This window comes from Pteropus vampyrus, unplaced genomic scaffold (assembly GCF_000151845.1).
Source record: "Pteropus vampyrus isolate Shadow unplaced genomic scaffold, Pvam_2.0 Scaffold81, whole genome shotgun sequence".
NCBI classification, from domain to species: Eukaryota; Metazoa; Chordata; class Mammalia; order Chiroptera; family Pteropodidae; genus Pteropus; species Pteropus vampyrus.
Window position 1 is genome coordinate 1,018,184 of NW_011888862.1, and position 20,771 is coordinate 1,038,954.

A 20,771-nucleotide genomic window follows, 5' to 3' on the forward strand; every position below is an offset into this window, starting at 1 on the left:
GAACCAACAAAAGGAAAATAACATTTTAATTTTCTTTTAGCCAACAAATGAGTTCTTCTCTCAAAGGACGCTTTCCTTTTTATGAAGCCATCATGAACACAGACACCTGCCTGATCACAGGAACCTATTCCTGAAGCTCTAACATCAAACTTCTGTCTCAAGAATGTCACAGAGTGCTGAAGGAGTCCCAGGGCACAGTCCCTATATGAAAAATGAACTGGGGATCAATGGTTCCATGGACACTTCATAACAATTATTTATTTTCAAGAAAGTAAAGCCATAAACATAGCATCTTACATGAAGATAATATTAATGGCATTATTCACATTGCATTTTAGTGAAAATGGCTGCTATACAACTGTTTTCTATTTCTTATCACTTACTAATTAGGTACTCTCTGAATCTCCTGCTTTTACGGTTTCAGAAAGTTATTTATAAATTAGTTTTGTTTGGCTGTACACACCAAGGACACGTCTGGACGTTTGCTTTTGAGTGTTTGATCCTAACTCCATCGCAACCTTTCTGGGCTTCTGAGTTGTTGCCTTTTACCTCTTGGGACTCAATTATACGATAATTGGCTGGAGGACACAGAAAAGATATTCCGAAATGAATGTACATAAGCTTGAACTTGGCACGAGGTAATTCAATTGAAAGTCAAGTGAAACAGACAATATAATCTTCACTTTTTACTTACTTGTCTCACTCTCTTTTTTGAGCTTCCAACTCGGAATATGCCCACTGTCTGGAGGCCTGCAAATAAGCAAACAAAATCAATAGTCTTGTTTTATGGTTTGAAACTCTGGAGGAAATCAAAACAGAAATAGAACAGAAGGCCGGCACTGCGCTGAGCAACAGCAACTTGACAGCATGCACGAATGCGCATGTGGCCCCCACTATATTCTCCAGGTACCCACAGCTTAGCCCTATAAGCACCAGGTTGTTTTACACCGAACATTTCTGATGAAAAATTTTCCATGTGATATTACGTATTCCCACACCTCCATATGAGAAAAATAACGAGTTCTCTCATTCAGAATAATTACTTCAATATGAAATTTATATGAACTTTTAGCTCTTGGTCAATTTTTAAAATAGGTATTTCTTGTTTTGCTGATCATAATTAAAACATGTACCTGATGTAGAAATATTTTGGTTTATTTCTATCCAGTCTTCTCTCCTTCTCTCTCCCTTTCTCTCTCTCTCTCTCTATGTAGACACACACATGCACAAACACACGCGCACACACACACACACACATAGTGTGAGCTCAATTATGTATATGTGTGTGTGTATAGATAAATAGATACAGAGAGAAAAAATGTTAAATGCCATAAGAATTTTTATGCCAGTAAAAAGTCCTTATAAATGTTATTTAAGATGAATGCAAAATAGTCTATTGTATGAATGTGCCACGACTCACTTCATATTCCCCTATGAGAGGCATAGAGTTCCCCCAGACACACCTGGACTGGTTCTGTATTCTAAATGACCCTATCATGAACAACTCTGTATATAGGTCTTACTTCACATTTCTGATTTTCTTAACGATCACGTCCTAGAAGTGAGATTATAGGATCGATGCATACAAAAGAGTTAACCAGCCCAAGATGTCAGTAGCACCGAGGTTGAGAGATCCTGCTCTAAAAAATTAGGTATCTTAAAACTAAGAAGTTCCTTAAAATCATTACATTTCCAATCAATGTTCACAGAAAGTTCAGAAACTGTGATAGGTTGACGCGCCTTTTAATCACTGAACGTCTCCTCTCTGCATTTTCACCTTGGAATTGGTCTGAGGAGGAAAAAGCATAGGTTTCCTGCTAGCGATCTCTCCACCGTCTGGACTTGGACACTGTGGTATCATTTATGTGTTCCTCTTTCCCTGTTATTACCTCTGAAGAGAGAATTAGAGACAGAGTTTTCTCTGATCCAGGTTTGATGTGGGGGGCAAGAGAAAGTACTTCCTAAGAGGTATGATGTACTCCCTTCCGGGGCACAGAATGTCTGAATGGTCCTCCTTTTCCTGTGTAAGCCGTTAAATATGGCCACTGATGCTCATCATCTACATTTATTCTTTCATTGGTGGATCATTTGGGATAATTGATTAGAAGGGCGATGCCAGATTGGAGTGCCGACGGCCATTTTGTAGCCACATGAAGAGAGCTGGTCTCAGAGTAAAATCAGCAAACAGACTGATGCCCTCATGGCATCATTTGAATCCTGGCCCCAGCTGTGCCTAAATCTAGATGTCAAACTCAGACTTCAAGTATGAAAATAGAAATGGGGGAGGGTGCTTTGCTTAAGCTACTTTTATCTGGGTCCCTCCCTCTTGCCACTGAAAAAGCTCTGACTGGTACGATATGTGTTTAAATTGGAAAGAATTTAAATATTTATACCATTTCTTTCATCCAGAAATAAAGTAAGCATCTTAATCTGACTAAGTCATGTTTTATATCTCTCGGTAAAGATTTGCAGTTTTCTTCATACGCATTTCTTCTTATTACAGATATTCTGGGTATATTACATTTTTGATATTAATATGAATGAATTATTTTATCAGAACAGTACATAAATGATTATTGTTCTTTATAGGAAATGGATATCTTTTTGTATATTTACATTATGGTCTTGCCCCATTGTGTATTAAGTATAAGACTTTTTGAGTTGGTTTTCCAGGTTTTTTTAGTTAGAAAAGATCACATCCATAAATACCGCACTTATCTCTGATATGTTATAAGTGGTGTCCTGAATTTCCAGAGTAATTTGAGAGAATCATGGTGAGAGGCTACTTATCTTGGTGCTCTGCTCTTGGGTGGGATTTTGCTTTGCATCTGTTTTCAAAAGATGTCTGTACCCTCATTGTTGCTGCTATTGATGCATTTGCCCCATAACCGAGTCTAACCCCCAGCCTAATTTATTACTTCTACCTCTCTGGGAGCTTGAAAACAGGATAATCAAGCTATTAGAACCAAATCCATAATTATACTTCTTTATCTGCAAAATGAGCATAATAAGTATCCGCCTAAAAAGTTATACAACAATTCAATTAACTAATACAGATAAAATAACTCAGGATCATACCTGGCATCGACTATTATATAAAGAGAAATAGGATCTCACTTAACTGAGTGAGTCTTCTTTGTGCAAAATAGAAAATTTTAATTTAGTAGTAGGTCTTGGCAATTTTTAAATTTTGGCCACATTTATTTTCTTATTTTCTGATGGTTTCCAAGTAGTTGACATTTCTACATAAGTGAGATGTCACAAAAGGGCATTTTCTACACAGGTGGGACTCTGTTTGGCTGGATTCCTCCAGGCTGTTCCAAAATGCCCATTTCTATGTACTCAATTACAGTACTTTTCTGTTTGGGAAAAATGACTGAGATTTAAAAAAATAGTTAGTGATCAATTGCTATAATTCCTATATATCTCAATAGCTAATAATTCATTTTAAGTTTTTGTAATTACTTATTTACATTTTTTAGGTAGAGCAAATGACAGCCTTCAGACAGGCAATGCTGTTCTCTGACATAAGCTTTACAGTGATTTTCCTCAAAGAGAAGAAACAGTCTAGGCATTCAGTAACCTTGACTTAAGACAGTCACTGATAAAATCAAGTGTATATATAAAAAAAAAAAAGGCAAAGAAACGTGACTTTGCTGTGTCCTGTCCTAGAAATCGACGTGATCACATTTCTCTCCTTTTCATCAGAAACTGAAATGAAAACTAGACCCAAAGTGCCTGAATCTCAGGCTTAGGGAATTCAAGTAACAAGGACAAGCATAATAAGCAGGAGGCCCGACCCTGAACTCAGCCTAAATCTCAGAAATATAACTCTCAGAAATATGACTCTTCGTGATGTTGTCTAGGTTATTTTTTTTTTAATGTGTGCTTCTTAGAAATTGGAAATCTTAAGGAATTTGACCTAATAATATAGAAAGCATTGCTATGGGTGAGAAATAAGTGGGGAAGAGTGATGTACGCAAACATAGATGGAGCCTAGATCATTGTCCGAGACCAATTTTGAAGAGAATGAAAAGATCTTTGATAAATATTTATAAGGCTAAAGTGAATCAAACTCTTTGCTACCCATTTCAAAAACTGGCAAATAAAGTCTTATAAAAGAATTGTTTTTTGAAGTTTGTTCTTTATCCATTGGTTTACAGTGACCAAGATGATATGTGTTCGATTTTGAACGTCTCTTATTTTTCTAGAGCTATTTCGTTTAAATGGCATGAAAACGTGGAATAGAATGTCAAAGCCTTGAGAGATCACCCAGGTTACCGTCTTTCCTTTAAGCCCTAAACTGCACTTTATTCCAAAAAAAGAAAGTGAACTGCCATTTGTTGTTGTTTGGTTTTTTTAAATAAGCTTAAATGGAATTTATTTTCAAACAGAAAATAAAAAGACATACCAAGTTTTCTTTTATGAAAGCAGTTACTTAACCTAGCACTGGATTTTTGTATGATTGGAATAGAATTTTCTTGTTTTGAATTCTTTGAAATGCTTACAGTTCACTCCCTACATACTTTATAGGAAAAAATTATAATTACAAAAGCATGTGGCTCTTTTTCTACCTCATAGTGAAATTGAAGCTGAATTTACATATTCAAAGTACTGAACTCTTTAGTTGCTAAGCTATTTTTAAAACCAATTCTGCTCAAACAATATTTATTGAACATCTACATTGTGTTATGATACTAACTTGAGAATTCAAAATAACTAAGACCTTTACCTTGACCTCCAGTTAACCTTCCAAGAAGAAACAGATACACACACACACACACACACACACACACACACACACACGTGCACACATATATGTTAAAATTTTGTACAAACAAAATTTCAAAGCATATTAAGTCACTCATATTTTGTCAAGTGATTTCCATATAAAATGAGTTGATTAAGAGATTTCGATACACTCTTAATAATTTTTAATAAAGTTCCATTTTATTAGAAATAAATGAGAATATTGATAGTATTTACATCTACATAATAGCCTCAGAACTTTCTTTGCTTTCTGCTTCTTTTTTATGTTTATTACAATGAGCATATTGTTTATATGGTAAAGAAGCAATTAAGAGATTTTCTCATGTCCATAAAATATATGCTAACACTATAGCACACAAATTTACATTATGGAAATGGCAGTTTGATGAGCCAAGTCTAAATTTCAGTAACATTTAAAAATAACTGTACAGTATTTTTAAGTCAACATATTAACTGGAACTGAGTAGTTATAAGGGTCATCATGAAGACATTTTAAGTGCACATCCTTCTGCAAAAATGCAAATAGCTATATAGAAACCTGTTGTCAAAAACTATGCATTTAAAAAAACTGTGGATTTTCTATTCGCTTAAGAAATGGTTTTCAAATCTTTTTTTAAAATAAGAAGCTGGAATCTTATGTTTTGAAGAAAGCCTTACGAGTAACTTTAAAGTACAAAAAAGATAAAAGTGGCCCTGCTCTGTTTGATGGGGGCTCTGGGGACAGACCCAGTCCAAAGGTCTTGCTTTCCCCTAAACTTCTTGACCTCCAGGGTCACCTCTGAGGACTCTTGGGGTCTCAGCAATCTGATGTCATCAAGTGGATCTCTTCTCCCCCCAAATCTTGGTTAGCCCAGTAATCTCTTAAGCAAACACTCAGCTATCTTCACAAAGAAAACTTTGGCCCAGAGATCGATCGAATGAACGCAGAATGAAAATGGGTGCTTAAATGAATGATGCCTGAATCAGTGAAAGTCTTTAGTACGTGCTTGCCGACAGATAAGTCTGCTTACCATGTTTTTCTAGATGTTGACAGCAGCTGTCCACCAGCCTGGGGACCTGTCTGTAAATAGGATTCAGACTGAGTTTCTTATCTCTGGCTTTTTCTTTTTTATTTTGAGCCTCGGCAGGCAAGGAGAGTTGTAAAGCTTCTAGCAGTCGAGACTGATTGTCATCAAGATCTGTGATAGAATCCACAGACATCGCACCCTGCAAATTACATGTAGACATAAACAAAGAGTGAAGATGGAGAAAATAAAAATGGCTTTCCATAGATGCCATCTAAAAAATACTTTGGCCTATGATTATTTATCACACTTGAAATAATGCTGCTTGATTTAATTGTACTGTTTGTATTTTAAAAGGGAAAGAATTAACGTCTTTTGAAAAAAGTGAGAAAACCTCCACAGTGTAGGGTAAGGTAATGGCAGCTACAATTTCAGCAATAGACGACATTTTCCAAATGAAAGACAAGAGGTGGCAAACACATATTTAAAACATTTTGACCCAACCACTTCGTTCCTTGAAACAAGAAGAAAATCACATACTCAACGAATGAGGTAAAGTCAGAGAAGGCTCATGAATAAAAAATCTAAAAAAAAAAAAAAATGACTCTAGGAAGTAGATTTTTTTTTTAAATAGGAAGATTCCATAAAACAGTCTGCTTGGTTTCCCCCAGAAGCAGCACAGAGGACTTTAGTAAGGAAGTGGTCCCAGGAGACAGCTGCGGGGAAATGGGGGAAATGAGAAAGGAAAGGGAAAAGAGCCACCGAAGGGACTGTCGCCAAGCCTATGACCGCTCTGGGCAGCTAAAGCCCAGCGCATGGGGACCCGTGGGAGACGGTGTAGGTCGAACATCTCGGAGCTATCCCCGCCAAGGTGTCAGGGCGCTGGGGTACTTATACCCCAAGCTTCAAGAGTCATTGACTAAGGGCAGCTTCTGGTAGGGGCAGGGAGGTGACCTTAACGCCTCAGTGCTTGCAGCTTGTCATCTGCATGTGGGCTTCCTCTGGCCATCAGAGAGAGCCTGCAGCAAAGCGATGTGGCGCTGGCAGGTGGAGGGAGGGCTGGCCTGTTAGGAACGGTAAAGGCTGAGGGGAAAAGAACAGGGCACCAACTGCATCCGTAGAGCCACCCATCCTCTGATAAAGCATAGAGGAAGAAGTGGCTGCTGGTGTCGCAGCAAGGCCTGGCAAGAGGACAGGGCATTTTGGGAGGCCGATTACTTAGCCCTAGAGTCCCAGAAAGCTCTAACATAGAGCTTTGGTGTTATTGCCATATATGGGTTTGAAGACACAGTCTGAGAGAATGTCGGGATTGGAAGAACAATTCCATCATGTAAATTCAAATATTCCATAATGTTGTCATTCCTTTATCTTTAAACATAGCCGAAGCCTTGAAAAATAGCAGTGGCTCAAGCAGCCCTCTCTCCTGGACAGGTGCTGAATGTTGAGGGCTGATTGAGAAATAAGGATTTTAAAGTGAGAAGTGTCTGGGGTTTTAACTAGGGTACCAGTCGATGGCTGGAGGTGACAAAGATTTGGGGCCACCAGCTGAGAGGAGAAGGAGAGAAGATTTCCCAGTGACCTAGGAAATTTTAGAGATGTTTACAACTGACTCAGCCAATCACCAACCAGTTTGCCTGAAATGTGAAATTCGAAATGTCAAATAATAGCACAGCGCCTAGAACAAAGCACTCACTCAACAAATGGTACCCTATTGTTACAGTGTTGATTTGTAAGATTATATCTATATACATATACATACATATACGTGTGTGTATGTACACACACGCACACACAGAGAGAGGGAGAGAGAGAAAGAGAGAGACAGAGATTGAGAGAGAGAGAGAGAGAGAGAGTTGTGTTTGAGAAAAAGAATTTCCAGTGATAAGGAAAAAAATCTCGTTGTTTATGAATTCACTGGGCCAGGCATGGTTCTCAGCTGGAGACAAAGAGATTAACAAAAACATCTGGCCCTGTCCTTAAGCCTCACGGTCTCGTGGGAAAGTCTGCTAAGACAATGGAAGACTGCAATAGAGCAGGATCAATGGCGATGTCGCAGAATGTTCAGGATATCACGGGCATATGGATAATCGAGGAGGGGCCCCCGATGGCTTTGAGAGGGATCAGGGGAAGGCTTTGAGGGTGTGCCAGGTGCCATATGGCCAGTGCAAAATCTCTCTGAATGGGGTTGTCGACAGATACTTGGACACAAACGACATTCTCGGTTTTCACAGGAGCAAAGACTTGAAAAATAACCTGCCACATTTTCGGTTGTCCTAGCACTGGCAACGGAGAAAACATTGGCCAACTCACCCTCCTCCTGGCCCGAGGAGCCGGTTCCGGGGTGTTTGGGGACGTCGACTCATTTGGTGTTTCCGAGGTGGAGCTGAGAGATGAGTTACTGCTCGACAGTTCTTTGTTTTGTCTTTTATTTCCAAATGGGAGGAGGGAAGCCACGAAATCAGATGCGTCCTTCTGCTCATCCCTCTGCAGGTCTTGCTTGAGTTTATAGGCCCGGTCATTTGCAATGACTTGGGATAAGGGCATTCCAAATGCCTGCGGGACGAATTCTGGAATGGAAAACAAACGTTCGTTTTCAAGAAAGACCAGTGAAGACTCACTCATGTTTCAGACCTCAGGGCAGACATATTCAAATGGCTGTTTTCAGAAGAATTTATTGATCAATCTAAATATAGGATGACTTTCATGTTTATCGGGAGTGGCCAAAGATTCTATTTCAATAAAGAAAGCTAGTATGTATAAAGAACACAGGTTTTAGAAATCTAGGCCTCTAGTTTTTTCTCTACGTAGCTCAAGTATGTTTTAAAGGAAATAACTTTATAGAGAACTATGAAGTTTTGATAGAATGTATGTAATATTTTATCCGCATGCATACACAGTTTTACAACTGTTAGTCTTCAATTTATATGTCTCAGGAGCCCCCAAAGCTTACAAGTCACTTCTCCATTCATCCAACAGGCACTTATGGAACACCTATGATGATGCGCCGTGTCAACTTACGCATTGGGGAGTACAAAGCTTACAAAAGGTAGGGCCAGTCTTTGCTCTCGAAAGGTTCCGAGAGTGGGGTAGGATGAGGAAGCGCAGAGTCAGGTGTATCAATAAGTGTAATACCGTCTATCACGTGCCAGAATAGAGATGCATGAAGCGAAGACCGACATTCAGTTAAGTGGATACTCTCTGGGGCTCCTAGTGCAAGAGCCAGCCCACGAAACCTGCTCTCATGAAGTCTGCTCTCTTTCCTTTGTGTTCCTTATCCCCACATGACAGCCAGGTTGGGGTTGTCATGTCACTCTCATGACCTGTACTCAAGCCATTCTGCTGGCCACACGTGGAAGTGGACTCTCTCCACTAAATGTCCAGTGAAGGGCGCAGGATACAATTTGTTAAATCCTCTAGTAAGGACAATTTCGGGGAAGGAGCATAGTGCAGAAATCTAAGCCTTTATTTGAAGATGTACATCCAGTTGCTCTCCATATCTCTAGTAATTCGTTACACATACATTGTAAGTATATGGATCCATGGGACTATGCATCTTATGGGCAATTATTTGGATTCACGCTGGAAAGCGTTAAGAATTCAATTAAATGAATTATTTCTTTTAGATTCAAAATTTGGTCTCTGGAAGCAGCAAATTAGAGTCTAGCCTCTCCCTTGTTTTTATAACCCCTATGAATAAAACCAGAATGATCAAGGGAAAACAATTCTAAAGCTGTTTGTTCTTTGAAAGAAAAGACTAACATTAAATCAGGTGGAAAGAGGCTTTAAAAGGGTTTCTTCTTTGATCCATGGTGACATTTTCAACATCGCTGAGCCAATGGCCAAGTCTACATTAAAAGCAGAAATGGAACTTGAAAAGTCTGCACCTCTGGTTCTATCAAAACATGCAATTTATTTTGAAGTAGAAAATAAAAAGTTCAGAATTTTGGTTCAGAATTTTGGAATGTTCAGAAGGTGCCTACCATTCATCAACAAACTAGGTGGCTCAAATAATACAAAAAATAATTTAGACATTTGTTTGAGTGATCAATGTGGACAATGTAGCAAGATGCAACCCTCAGTGCAGGTAAAAGGCCACCTCCACGACTAGCATAATTAAAAATGAAAGGGGACCACACCAGCCCACCTGCTGTGCACTTTGGGACTTATATGTAAACCAGTGCTGCCTTGTCTCTGGGAATAATCAAATAGTCTTACTTCAAAAAGGTCAAAGACGATCTAGAAATATGTGGATAGTAAGGCTAACGGCTACACGGAGTATACAAAACCTGTTAGGGGTTAATAACAGCAAAAAGGATATTGATAAATGTATCAGGTGACATGTGTCTCTTCATGTAGGTGTCCTCATAGCAGGATTTAATGTGAGATGGGGACTACTGACTCTTCGCCTAGCCACGTTTTCTATACAGGGAAAACCGAGCAGACTCGTTTAAAGATTTCTAGTATCCCTGGAGAATAACAAGAAGAATAATGGTTTCCTCTAGAATTTGTCACTTTAATATCCAAAAGTCTGTCACTCTACTTGTAAATCAGAATAATTGAATACAAATTAAATAGGTGGAATACATGAACTCATTTGCTGCCAATTTTTATTGCTCTTTTATTTCCATTCAAGAGATGTAGCCAACTACAATAGATTTTTATTTCTAATAGCCTTTCTTTCCTGGTTGAGTGTGTTTTTTAGTGATAGAGTCGGGATAGGTCTCTCATTTCTTGTTGCTTTCTCCCGAAGGCTCTTAAGAGCTTCAGCAATGAGACATCTCTATGCTGTAAACTTTTGTGCTGCGGTGTCTAATCTCTGTAAAATTCTAGGCAGGATTCCTTGAATGTTATTGCTTCTCACGATAATGGCTATTGTGAAATTGAAGATTCATTACAAGTCTTTTGAGCAGAACCCTCCTTTATGTGTAAATAAAGTGTTAGGCACACATGCTTGTCTGTGCGTTCAAAGCTCTTCTGTTAAAAGGAAAAAAGAACCTAGAGGCTCTGTGATAACCGTGGCTAATCAAGTTGATAATAGGTTTTTAAAGCCCTAAGGACATTACCGAAGACTCAGTGTTCTGGGGCCAGAGACAAAGTGAATCAGACTCTTATCTATGGTGTGTGTTCGCCAAGGAAACCGCTTCCCCTGCTGTCCTCATTAGTAGCGACTGTCTACTCTGTCTTCCCACGAACTACGGGGTCAGGAGGTGGCACACCATCTTCTTTGCTCCCTACTGCAACTCACAGGTCATCCCCCTCCCGCTGCGTGGCAGAAATCTGCTACTGCAAGGTCCCCCATGGCTCCTGCTCATTGCTCTTCTTTACTGTCACTGATTTTGACTCATAGTGAGACTCTCGATCTACCGTCATCCTGGGTGGCTCAGATGCCTATTTAAATGACCCATCTCTGTCCTCACATCTCCTTTATCTTCTCCTTCTCCTCTTCCTTTTTTCTGCATGCCGCCTTTGTCACCCGCTCCCTCTGCCCCATGCTGGACCTTGTCCTCACCCGAAGTGATCCTACCTCTGGAACCAGGCTTCCCTCCTCCACCCTTGTCTCTCCCAACCCCAAGTTCATGTTTTACATTGCAGTGTGGCAATCTGTTTAAACACACCGTTAAGCTGTCCCGTCCTCACTACACTTGGATCGTGTCTCAACGCTCTCAGCATGCAGACCAAAAGTTGTGCTGTGGCTCACGCAGTCCCGTGGAGGTGGCCCTTTCCTGCTCTCTCCTGGGATCGCATGCCCCCTGGTGCTCTCATCTCCAGGAATGGCACTCGATGACAGCATTCAACGCATTTTCTTTCAGAATTCCTACACAGTGATGACTGATACTTGATTTTTCTACTGCTATTTAATAGGATGCAAAATAAAGTTGTATCAATTATTCCTATATAGTGCTATTTCACAGCTCGCATATAGTAACTTACTTAGATTGCCAGGAACAAGATAACATAGCTGCATATGATTTCAGCATAAAGAAAAGTGCCAGACCTGAACGATCCCCAGATTTTATGTCGATAAACATATGGCACAATCGGAGATTCTCCTGTGGAGAGGTGACTCATCCCCCAGATTTATGTCACAATTAAATCCGTTCACCTGGTGTTCTGATTAGGGATCACATTAAGTGGAACAAAGTAGCTACCTATAAATCTTTTTCCCCAAAGTGATTTCGTTTTGATACAAGCAAGAAATTTTCTAACATTCTAGAAGTTTCAAGAATACTCTTTGGTTGCCAAGTAACTTAGCTCAGAGAAGTTAAGGGCTTGGAAATATTCTGCATGCAAATGTTTTCTGAATCAGCATCAGTCCTCAATTAGTTTCCATATGGAAATCAAAAGTCATAGGGACCCTGCTTAATTGACAGGAGGGACACAGGAGCGTCACATGATCTTCTGTATATTGTGTCAAGGCGATGAAATAAAATAGAGGACATGATTCATTCTGATCGAATCAATTAATTGATTTAATTGAATTAATATAGCAGCATAGCAAACATTTAGTGAATCATTCTTTATTGGGAAAGCACTTGGATTCTAATAAGCCACTCCTATTTATTTTTAGATGATCTAACCCAAGAGGTCATTTTGAGTTTCCTGTTTTCCTTCTTTTACTCTTGGATTCAAATAATTATCATTTTTCACATGTGCAGCTGTTATGAACCCAAACGCTAATATTCGAATGGAGGAAAATCACGAGACCCAATTATGACTGTGCGAGACCCGCGTTCTCCCCACTCACACCTTGGGTCCCAGGACTCCATGTAATGGATGTGCTGACACAGACAGACAGGACTTTATGTTCAGAAAAGACACCACATAATTAAGCTTCACTTAAGCCTAGGACATCTTCTTTATAAAGATCGTAGCTACTTTAAAAAAGAAACAAACATCTTTTGCCACGAAGCCTGATATCTCTCCCCTTAGTTGGGTAGGCATTGTGCCTTTTCTCTGGAACCATCAGGACCTGACTTTTTTACCTAGCCAGCTCCCCGTGCAGCCTTATAGAACACTGCCAAGTTTTCAGTGAGCCTATATAATATATGAATACGATTTGGTCTTTAAAAAGTGCAGTGGCCCCGTGCATGTTGGCCGATTAGTTTCCCTGGCCCTTTCTTCCCTCCTTCCCTGCTCGCTCACATTCTTGCTTCCTGCTATTCTATGATATAAACAAGCACACGTCCATTTCCCTCTGTCGACGGGACTCAAAAATCTCCCACAAAAATGCTCATTCTGCTCAGTCTGGCCTGAATGTGCACAGCAGAAGAATCTCTTGAAGTCTACATTACGAGTATCCAAATCTCAGTATCAAGGCCATCATCCTAGCACAAATCAGCATTAGAGATGACACATTACTAATATAGTGGTCTGAATAATCCCTTTGATGTACCCCATTAACATCAAAAACTACTCTAAATCTAGCAAGGTAAAAGTGGTCTGTGGCGAGAAGAGGATGAGTAAAAACTCTAGTTTAAAAAAGCTGCCCGGCTACTAATATTCATTTAAAAAATAAGAGCAAGAGTATATGAGCCAATTAAATAGAATATAATTTATTAGAGAATTATAGGTACCTGGGTAAGCGGTAGCGCCCTCTGCCTGCGTTACTCTAGCAGCAGATTCTACTGTCATAGGACATGCCCTGGTAGGTTTACCGGTGAAAATGGCCCAGAGTTCTCACCTTAGAAGTTGTACGTTAGTAGTTTATAAAGCTACTCATGCCCAGTACCTCACAGATGAATGGAATCGGACTTTCTGGAGTGGAGGATAGGACATTGAAAGTTTTAAAGGTTCAACAAATTATTCTACTGTGCAGTCGAGGTAGGGATCGCAGACATTTTCGCTCCTTTTCTCTGCTTGGAGGTAAACATTTGAAATGTCTGGAGATGTTATAGTTGGGGACGGTGCTACTGGCATCTAGTGGGTAGAGGCCAAGGATACTACTAAACACCTCGCACGATGTGCAGGACAGCCCCCGTGACAAAGATTATCCTGTCTAAAACATCAGTAGTCTCGAGGTTGAGAAATCATGCTCTAAGAGAATTAAACATTGGCTTTCCATTCTTTAGAATTATTTATCTCCTTTTAGTCCAAAGAACCAAAGGTCATGTCCTTCTAGGCATGGTTCAAGGTATGGGTGTAGAGCCTGGGATTGAGGGTGCGGGCTAGGTCTTGTCCAATACTGATCGCTATGCATTTATTTTTATACCTTCAATTTTATTGCCTTCTATTACTTTTCAAGCAGATATTCAATTGTCCCAGATGAGGTACATGGCTCTCTTTACTCAATACTCATTTACTATGTCACGTAAAATAAAAATACATTCATGTGACCATAGCATTCAGCAGTCATTTCGGATAGGACTATAGAAGCAAGCTACAACAAGCTGTGCCGTACTGTGCTAATGGAGGCCAGATGCCCACTGTGTGGGCTCGATGAATACTAGTTTGAAATAAAGACAAATAAACTCTGAAAGAGTAGCAAAAGTGGCGATTCCCTAAATAGACATAGAAGGGGACACAAAACAGTAAAAAGAGCATCAACAATTTCCAAAATATATAGGGCAAAGAATAAGCACGCTGTGATCTAAGAAAAAAATGGTGAGAATGGCTCATCTTCAGTATCCCATAGGATGAGACTGCTTCTTTCCAGTAGTCATGGTAGGCGAATCCAAACCTTTTCTCATTCAACTAGCCCTGCCTAAATATCTGAATCTGCCAGACAGCTGGTTAGCGTTAGAGATGCTATCCATGGCTACTCAACCCAGGTTCTCTTTATCCATAGCTGATTGGCCAGAATCATAATTGGAACCAGAAACTTGGCTGAAGTCACACTTTGCTCCAACCAGTTGAACTCATCAATTCAGTACAGGGCCACTCGAACACAAAAGAATAGACCAAAACAACCTTTAATGACATTCCATCATAGAAATCTAGTTTACGTAATAGAGTTGAACCGCATAAATCTATGCAATTCAAAAGCCCCACCAAATTCAACCATTATGCTCCATGGAAGATGCATTTGCTTTAGTTCATTCTGTCCCTTACCTCTGTCTTTGTTTTTCTCCTTCCCTAGTGAATCCAGTTTCTTTCTCAAAGATTTCTTTCTCTTTTGTCCATCTGTAAATATTAAAAGAATGGAAAGTTGTAAAAACAAGCATACAAGTGACATTTAACATCGATAATTCCATTTGAGCAACGGTGTGACTTCTCAACGGTGTGACTTCACTCATAATTTGGCATTTTAAACAGATTAAAGGCCCTGAAAATCCATGGAAGTCCCTGACTTGGATTGCACACATCACCAGCATCTTAGTGTACACTCTTAAATTTTGTTCCAATCATGGAAAGTACAAGAAACTTACCTCACTCGGAAGTAATTTAGTTTTGACACTTTAGATATATTTGCTTTTACTATTACATGAGTCTCTTCCTATTCTTCATGTTTATGCAAACCGGTGTCATCTTGAATCAAGATGACAAGAGTCAACAATACGTACGGCTTTGATGGTCACGAGCTAGTACAGTGTAACTGGAGAAGGAAATGAATTTGCGGGTCCAAAGAACTCAGATGTCATTATGGCTGCACCATTTACTAACTGCGTGACTTTGGACACGTCTCAGCGTCCTCGTCTATAAAGTGAGAATTTCATAGGGTTGCGAAAATTAAATGAAACGACGCATATAAAGTGCTTTAATGGGGACCCTGATGCATTAATTCAGATGTATTTTTTAGGGGGCGGGGGGAGGTTGCATAGTATTCTATAGTGTTGCTGTACCATAATTTAATTAACCATTCCCCACTGATGGACATTTGGGTTGTTTCTAATTTTTCACTATAATAAGTAAGGCATGTATTCTTTTATCATTTTGTCCTTGTGACCAATGTACTTAATACGTCTGGTTAACTCACCAAATAATAAAGATACCATTCATATCAGTAGGCAGCTGCAATGGAATTCCTGCGATGTCATCATAAAATACTGGCAGTCGTCATTGCAAGAATGCGTTTCAGGATTATGCAGCTGTCCACTTAACAAGTGGGAGGTACAAATCGAGAACCCACACTGTGATCAAATAGTGGAGACAAAGCCCTTCCCGCAAGAAAACTTATGTTTAAAGCGGGGATTAAGAATTGTTTTCTTATGGGATATACTAAAAAGCGTAGTAAAGAAAGAGACTCAGACCAATAAAATGTAAAAGCAAGACGCCGATATCAAGAAAAGACAGAGTAAGCGTTCTTAAACAGGAACGAGCATTCCTGGGATCCCCACAGGGCCGCAGATGCTCCCAATTTCTCCTCTGAGTTTTTGGAGGCAAAAGATAACACAGCATAATCAACAGGCACATTCAATCCCTCCATCCTTTGTAAAAGGAAAAATATTTCAAAAATGATTTTCCTCCCATAAAATGGAGATAGTTTATAACAGTCCTCACTCATGCAGTCATGAGATTGGAATAGGGGAAAATTATGTAAATCAGTTGCAATTGTGGCAAGAGCCATCAATCCCTTTCATCGTGTCTATGTTCTTATCTTCGGTTTCTCAAAGATGATCTAACTGCAGGGACCCCACGACTTACTGAGTTCTTACAGACGCGACATACCAACTGCGCAGGGTTCTAATCCGTTCTCCAAATAGGACTAACAGGCCTACTTTGGAAAACTTTGTTCATCAGTCATTCATATCACCAAATGTACTGACTGTAACAAAGGTATTTCTTTAAAAAATCCTATCATTCCTTTACTTTAATAGTTGACCCGAGAGAATAAACCATATAGGAAAGAGATTTATTTTTCATTACCAGTGGGCGGATCCTAAAATTCAAACGAGTTGTCAAAGAACCAGAATACATATGGGATAGGGGACATTTTTTTTCAAAAAAAAAGGAATTTTTTTAAACTTCTTTTTAATTAAGAGATGTACATAGATGTGTATGAATATAAATGTACGGTTTAAATAATAATTAGGAGGCAACTCCCACATAACCAACAGTCAAGTTCAGATGCAGACTAATACTGAGGCCTAGCCCCCGTATGCCTCCCTCCCCCTCTCCCCAGGTCATCACTGATCTGACTTTTGCAATAACCTATTCTCTGCTTTTCTTTACAGTTTACCATGGATGTACGCATTTATAAAGACCACAGTTTTGTTTTTCCTGTTTTTGAATTCACATAGAAGGAATCACACTGTAGGTCTTCTTTCTTGCCTCATTTATTTCATTCATCCATACTTCCTGAAATTCATCCTGTTGAGGCAGGTAGCTGGAGGTCACTCGTTCTGACAGTGTTTTTTGTATGACTATAGCACAGTTAATTTACCCATTGAACTGTCAATGGAAATTTGAGTTGCTTCTAGCTTACGACTATTAGGAACAGTGTTTTTGAAAACTTTTGTTCACATCTTCTCATACACGTACAAGAATCTCTCTAAGGCAGTGGTTCTTAAAGTGTAGTTCTGGGACCGGCAACGTCAGGACCTCCCAGGAGCTTGTTAGAGATGCGAAGCCTGTGGTCCCACCGCAGACCTACTGAGTCAGGAATTTGGGGGTGGGCCCAGCAGCGTGTGTTTTACCAAGCCCTCCGGGGGACTCTGGTTCACACCTAAGTCTGAGAATCACGCTTCTAGGGGATACGTGTAGAAGCTGCATCGCCCGGTCAGTGTGTCTGCAATCTTAGGCTTTAGCAGGTAGCACTGACTATTTTTCAAGTGGTTTTGCTGATTTATATTCCCACCAGGATGAGAGCTTACATCGTCTCACGAGGATAATGTAGACTTCAAACTCCAAAACTCCAAACAGTAACTCGAAGCATCCTTATAAGGAAATATGTGATCTTTGTCCATAATTTTAAAAAAATGCTTCACTACTTACAACGAATATTATCTTTTTTCATTTAATTAGACAAAGGTGAATGTTATTAACAGGAACTAGATGAAATGATAGGTGATGTGCACTAATGTGAAACGATGCATTGCTCTAGCACACCATTTCGTTACTTAAAATCCTCAGGGAAATGACAAGAGCTGCGAAAGGAAACTGTTCGCTTCTCTCCTCCCTTGTGATCGATCGATCGAGTCTCCAGTTTTTGAAGATGGTCTTTTGTTCCCACAGAGCACAGAAAACCTGCGCACGAGGCTGCCATATTACGTGTAACCACATAGAACATTTTCTCTTCAACCAGTTCCTTGAATGGTGATAAGTGTGATAAGCGCTGTTCCATCTTTTACAGAAACCGAAGCTTCCTAACTATCAATACTGCACAGCAACGTTTTACAATGCGAATGGTAATGAGCACGCGCTTGCTAAGTGCTCCCAGGGTGTGTACCGCCTTGAAGACAAAAGTGACCTGTACAGAGAACTTGGGTCACACATCCTGATCAAAGGTGTCTCGGAACCAGCACTTGGGGACTGGACTCCATGCACCCTCCTTCCACTTCAGTAATGTGCCCCAGGAGGCCACGTCCCAGATGGGAAACCCCACAGACATACATGACATGACAGTAGATGTCGAGGCAGCAAGCCCTTCACTCCTCATGACCCCAAAGCAAAGGAACTGTGGGTGTGGAGTGTGGTTAATCTGGCGTCCTTTTGGGGGTCGCCAGCACCGAACACGGTCTGCAGGGCTGAGAACGAGAGAACATGAGACCGCTCGTGTGGGACATGCTTTCCGTGGACTCACACACTGTCACGTAAAATTCCTTTTTAAGGCTTGTTTGTTCCTCTAGCTGGACTAGAAGCTCTCTGAGGGCAGAATTACATCTCCTTGGCTTTCGTCTCCCGCTAAGTGAATAGTACAGCGTGGGATGCCATGAGGACTTGTCAGCACTGTCCACAGCCGGAAGTCAGATAGAGGTTTTGGGTTGGTTTGGAGAGAATCCAGGACCAATAAAGTACACAACTTCTAATTTTAAGGGGATCAGATTCAGAGGAGGTGGGTTATAAAATGGTATTTTCCATATTAAATTGACACTAGAGATGATGATGATGATGATGATGATGATGATGATGATAATAATATTGTTCAAGGAAGGACTCAGTTTTGGTGATAGATGGAAGAATAAGGGGCCCCGAAAAAGTCTGCTGGGGTGCCGGGAATGCTTTATGTCTCGACCTAGTCAGTGGTTACAGGACACATACATATTAAGAACCCCCTGAGTTGTATTTGTGCATATTCATCCTTATGCACATTACTCTCTCTTTATGTTATTCCTCAATGAAAATAATAATAACAAAAGACTTCATCATCTTTAGAGAATGTTACCAAAATAAAAATTATATTAACTGAACGGAGCTGAAAACCCAGCAAGAAAGTTCTAGAATGTTTAACTTTTCTAAATATCCGAATACCTATGATGTCTTCAGACCACCATGACTTTCCTGTGAAACGGGCACACAGCGGTAAAGAATAACTCGTGTTTATTGAGCATGTACTATATAAGCTAAGTGCTTAGTATCCACAACCTTATTACATCCTCACCGCAGCTCTACGAAGCCCATGCTATTATTTCTTCCTATTTTACAGACGAGAAAACTGAGGTTAGAAGAGGTTAAATAACTTGTCCAAGGGCGGGAGATGGAAAGTGGTAAATGCAGAACTTGCACCCAGGGCTATCCAACATCGAAGATGGCGCTCTTAACCTCTACCTGTCCTGGTGAGGGGAATGTGGTCCTTATTTGAGGGCCGTAACATTAAAGGCCAGATATACGGGGACCAACATGCCCAAGGTAATAAGGAGGAAAGAGAAACTGACGATTTTTAAGCTCTAAATATCCACCATAATCGGCATGAGTCACTTCTACATATATTTACCTAATACACATCGACATACAATCCACTGAGGTAGCTTTTTGATTTATTCACTTTACGGTTGAGGGAACTGAAAATCAGAGAATTAAAGCCAATTGTCCAAAACTCACAGGACCGGTAGGTGGCGGAGCTGGGATTCGAACACCAATTCCAGCTCTTCCCCAAAAGCCCAGCTCTGTCTCGAGAGACGTGGCTAGAGCAGAACCCGGATATCTGTTGAGAAGCTGAAGATCCTTTCTTTAAAGGTCACTTTGCCTCTGCATCATGAGAGACGGTTCTGGAGGTATTTGCGAAACAATGGATGTTCATTTGTGAGGGTCTTTTAGACTTTGCCCTTCCAAGGGCACGGGTCATAAACATCAAGATGCTAAAGCTCATTCTTAGCAGGGCAGTCACAGGGCACGCACGCAGACAGCCTAAATTCACAGGTGCACCGGATATGGACACCGACGCTTTCACTTGCCGAGCTCCGTAAAGATTATATTACCGGAAAACGGAACAAATCTCCTGCTCTGAGATATGAAATGAGGACAAATAAAAGCTACTAAACATAATTCTGAGGACAAAACTCTCTTCTAATGCTGCTACTGATACAGGCAAAGAACTAGCCCAGTGGGTGCAAAATGACCGTATCTAGCCCCCTGCTATTCAGGAGGTGTTTAGCCCACAAGGTGATTTATAAAAACTTGAATTGTGATGCAAAATCTTGGTAAGTCCCCATACATGTCTGGATTTCTAATGTCTTGAGGAAAATGGAAGAGCTGGCAGCACCGAGTCCCACATTCCTCACAGCTGTCCCAGGCTAACAGACACCTAACGCTGGGCCACCGCACAGCTGGCAAGACTTGGAGCTTGCAACTCCATCCCAGACTAAGAGGAAGGCTGGAGCTTGTTTCAAGTCTTCAAATGATTCCTACTGAGAAAAGTTTGAAGGAATGCTTTTTGGCATCGCCTGCTCCACTTTTCCCAGCCACAGCTGTCTCATTATTTACGGGACCAAAAAAATAGACTCTCAGAGAACGCAAACCAAAGGGACTCAGAGGCAGTGAGGGCAGCTCAGTTAAAAAGTGAGGAACAAATAATATAAAAGAGACACCTGGGTGGCAGCATGGAACGTAGCTCTTCAGAAGCTACATCTAATCGGTACCAGGGTTTTCGGCCTCGGCACTAGTGACATTTGGGGCTGGATA

The 20,771-nt window shown here is 40.4% G+C and overlaps 1 protein-coding gene across 1 annotated transcript in view; it reads right to left on the reverse strand.

Moving 5' to 3' along the window:
• The window catches only part of ARHGAP6 (Rho GTPase activating protein 6), a 477,103-nt gene that overhangs the window by 51,434 nt on the left and 404,898 nt on the right, over positions 1-20,771 (reverse strand). The window contains exons 3-6 of the mRNA XM_023532344.1: positions 14,823-14,894; positions 8,085-8,341; positions 5,781-5,976; positions 684-750 (exon numbers count right to left, since the gene is read on the reverse strand). Coding sequence (XP_023388112.1) covers positions 684-750; positions 5,781-5,976; positions 8,085-8,341; positions 14,823-14,894 — 592 coding nt within the window. The remainder of the gene's footprint in view (positions 1-683; positions 751-5,780; positions 5,977-8,084; positions 8,342-14,822; positions 14,895-20,771) is intronic.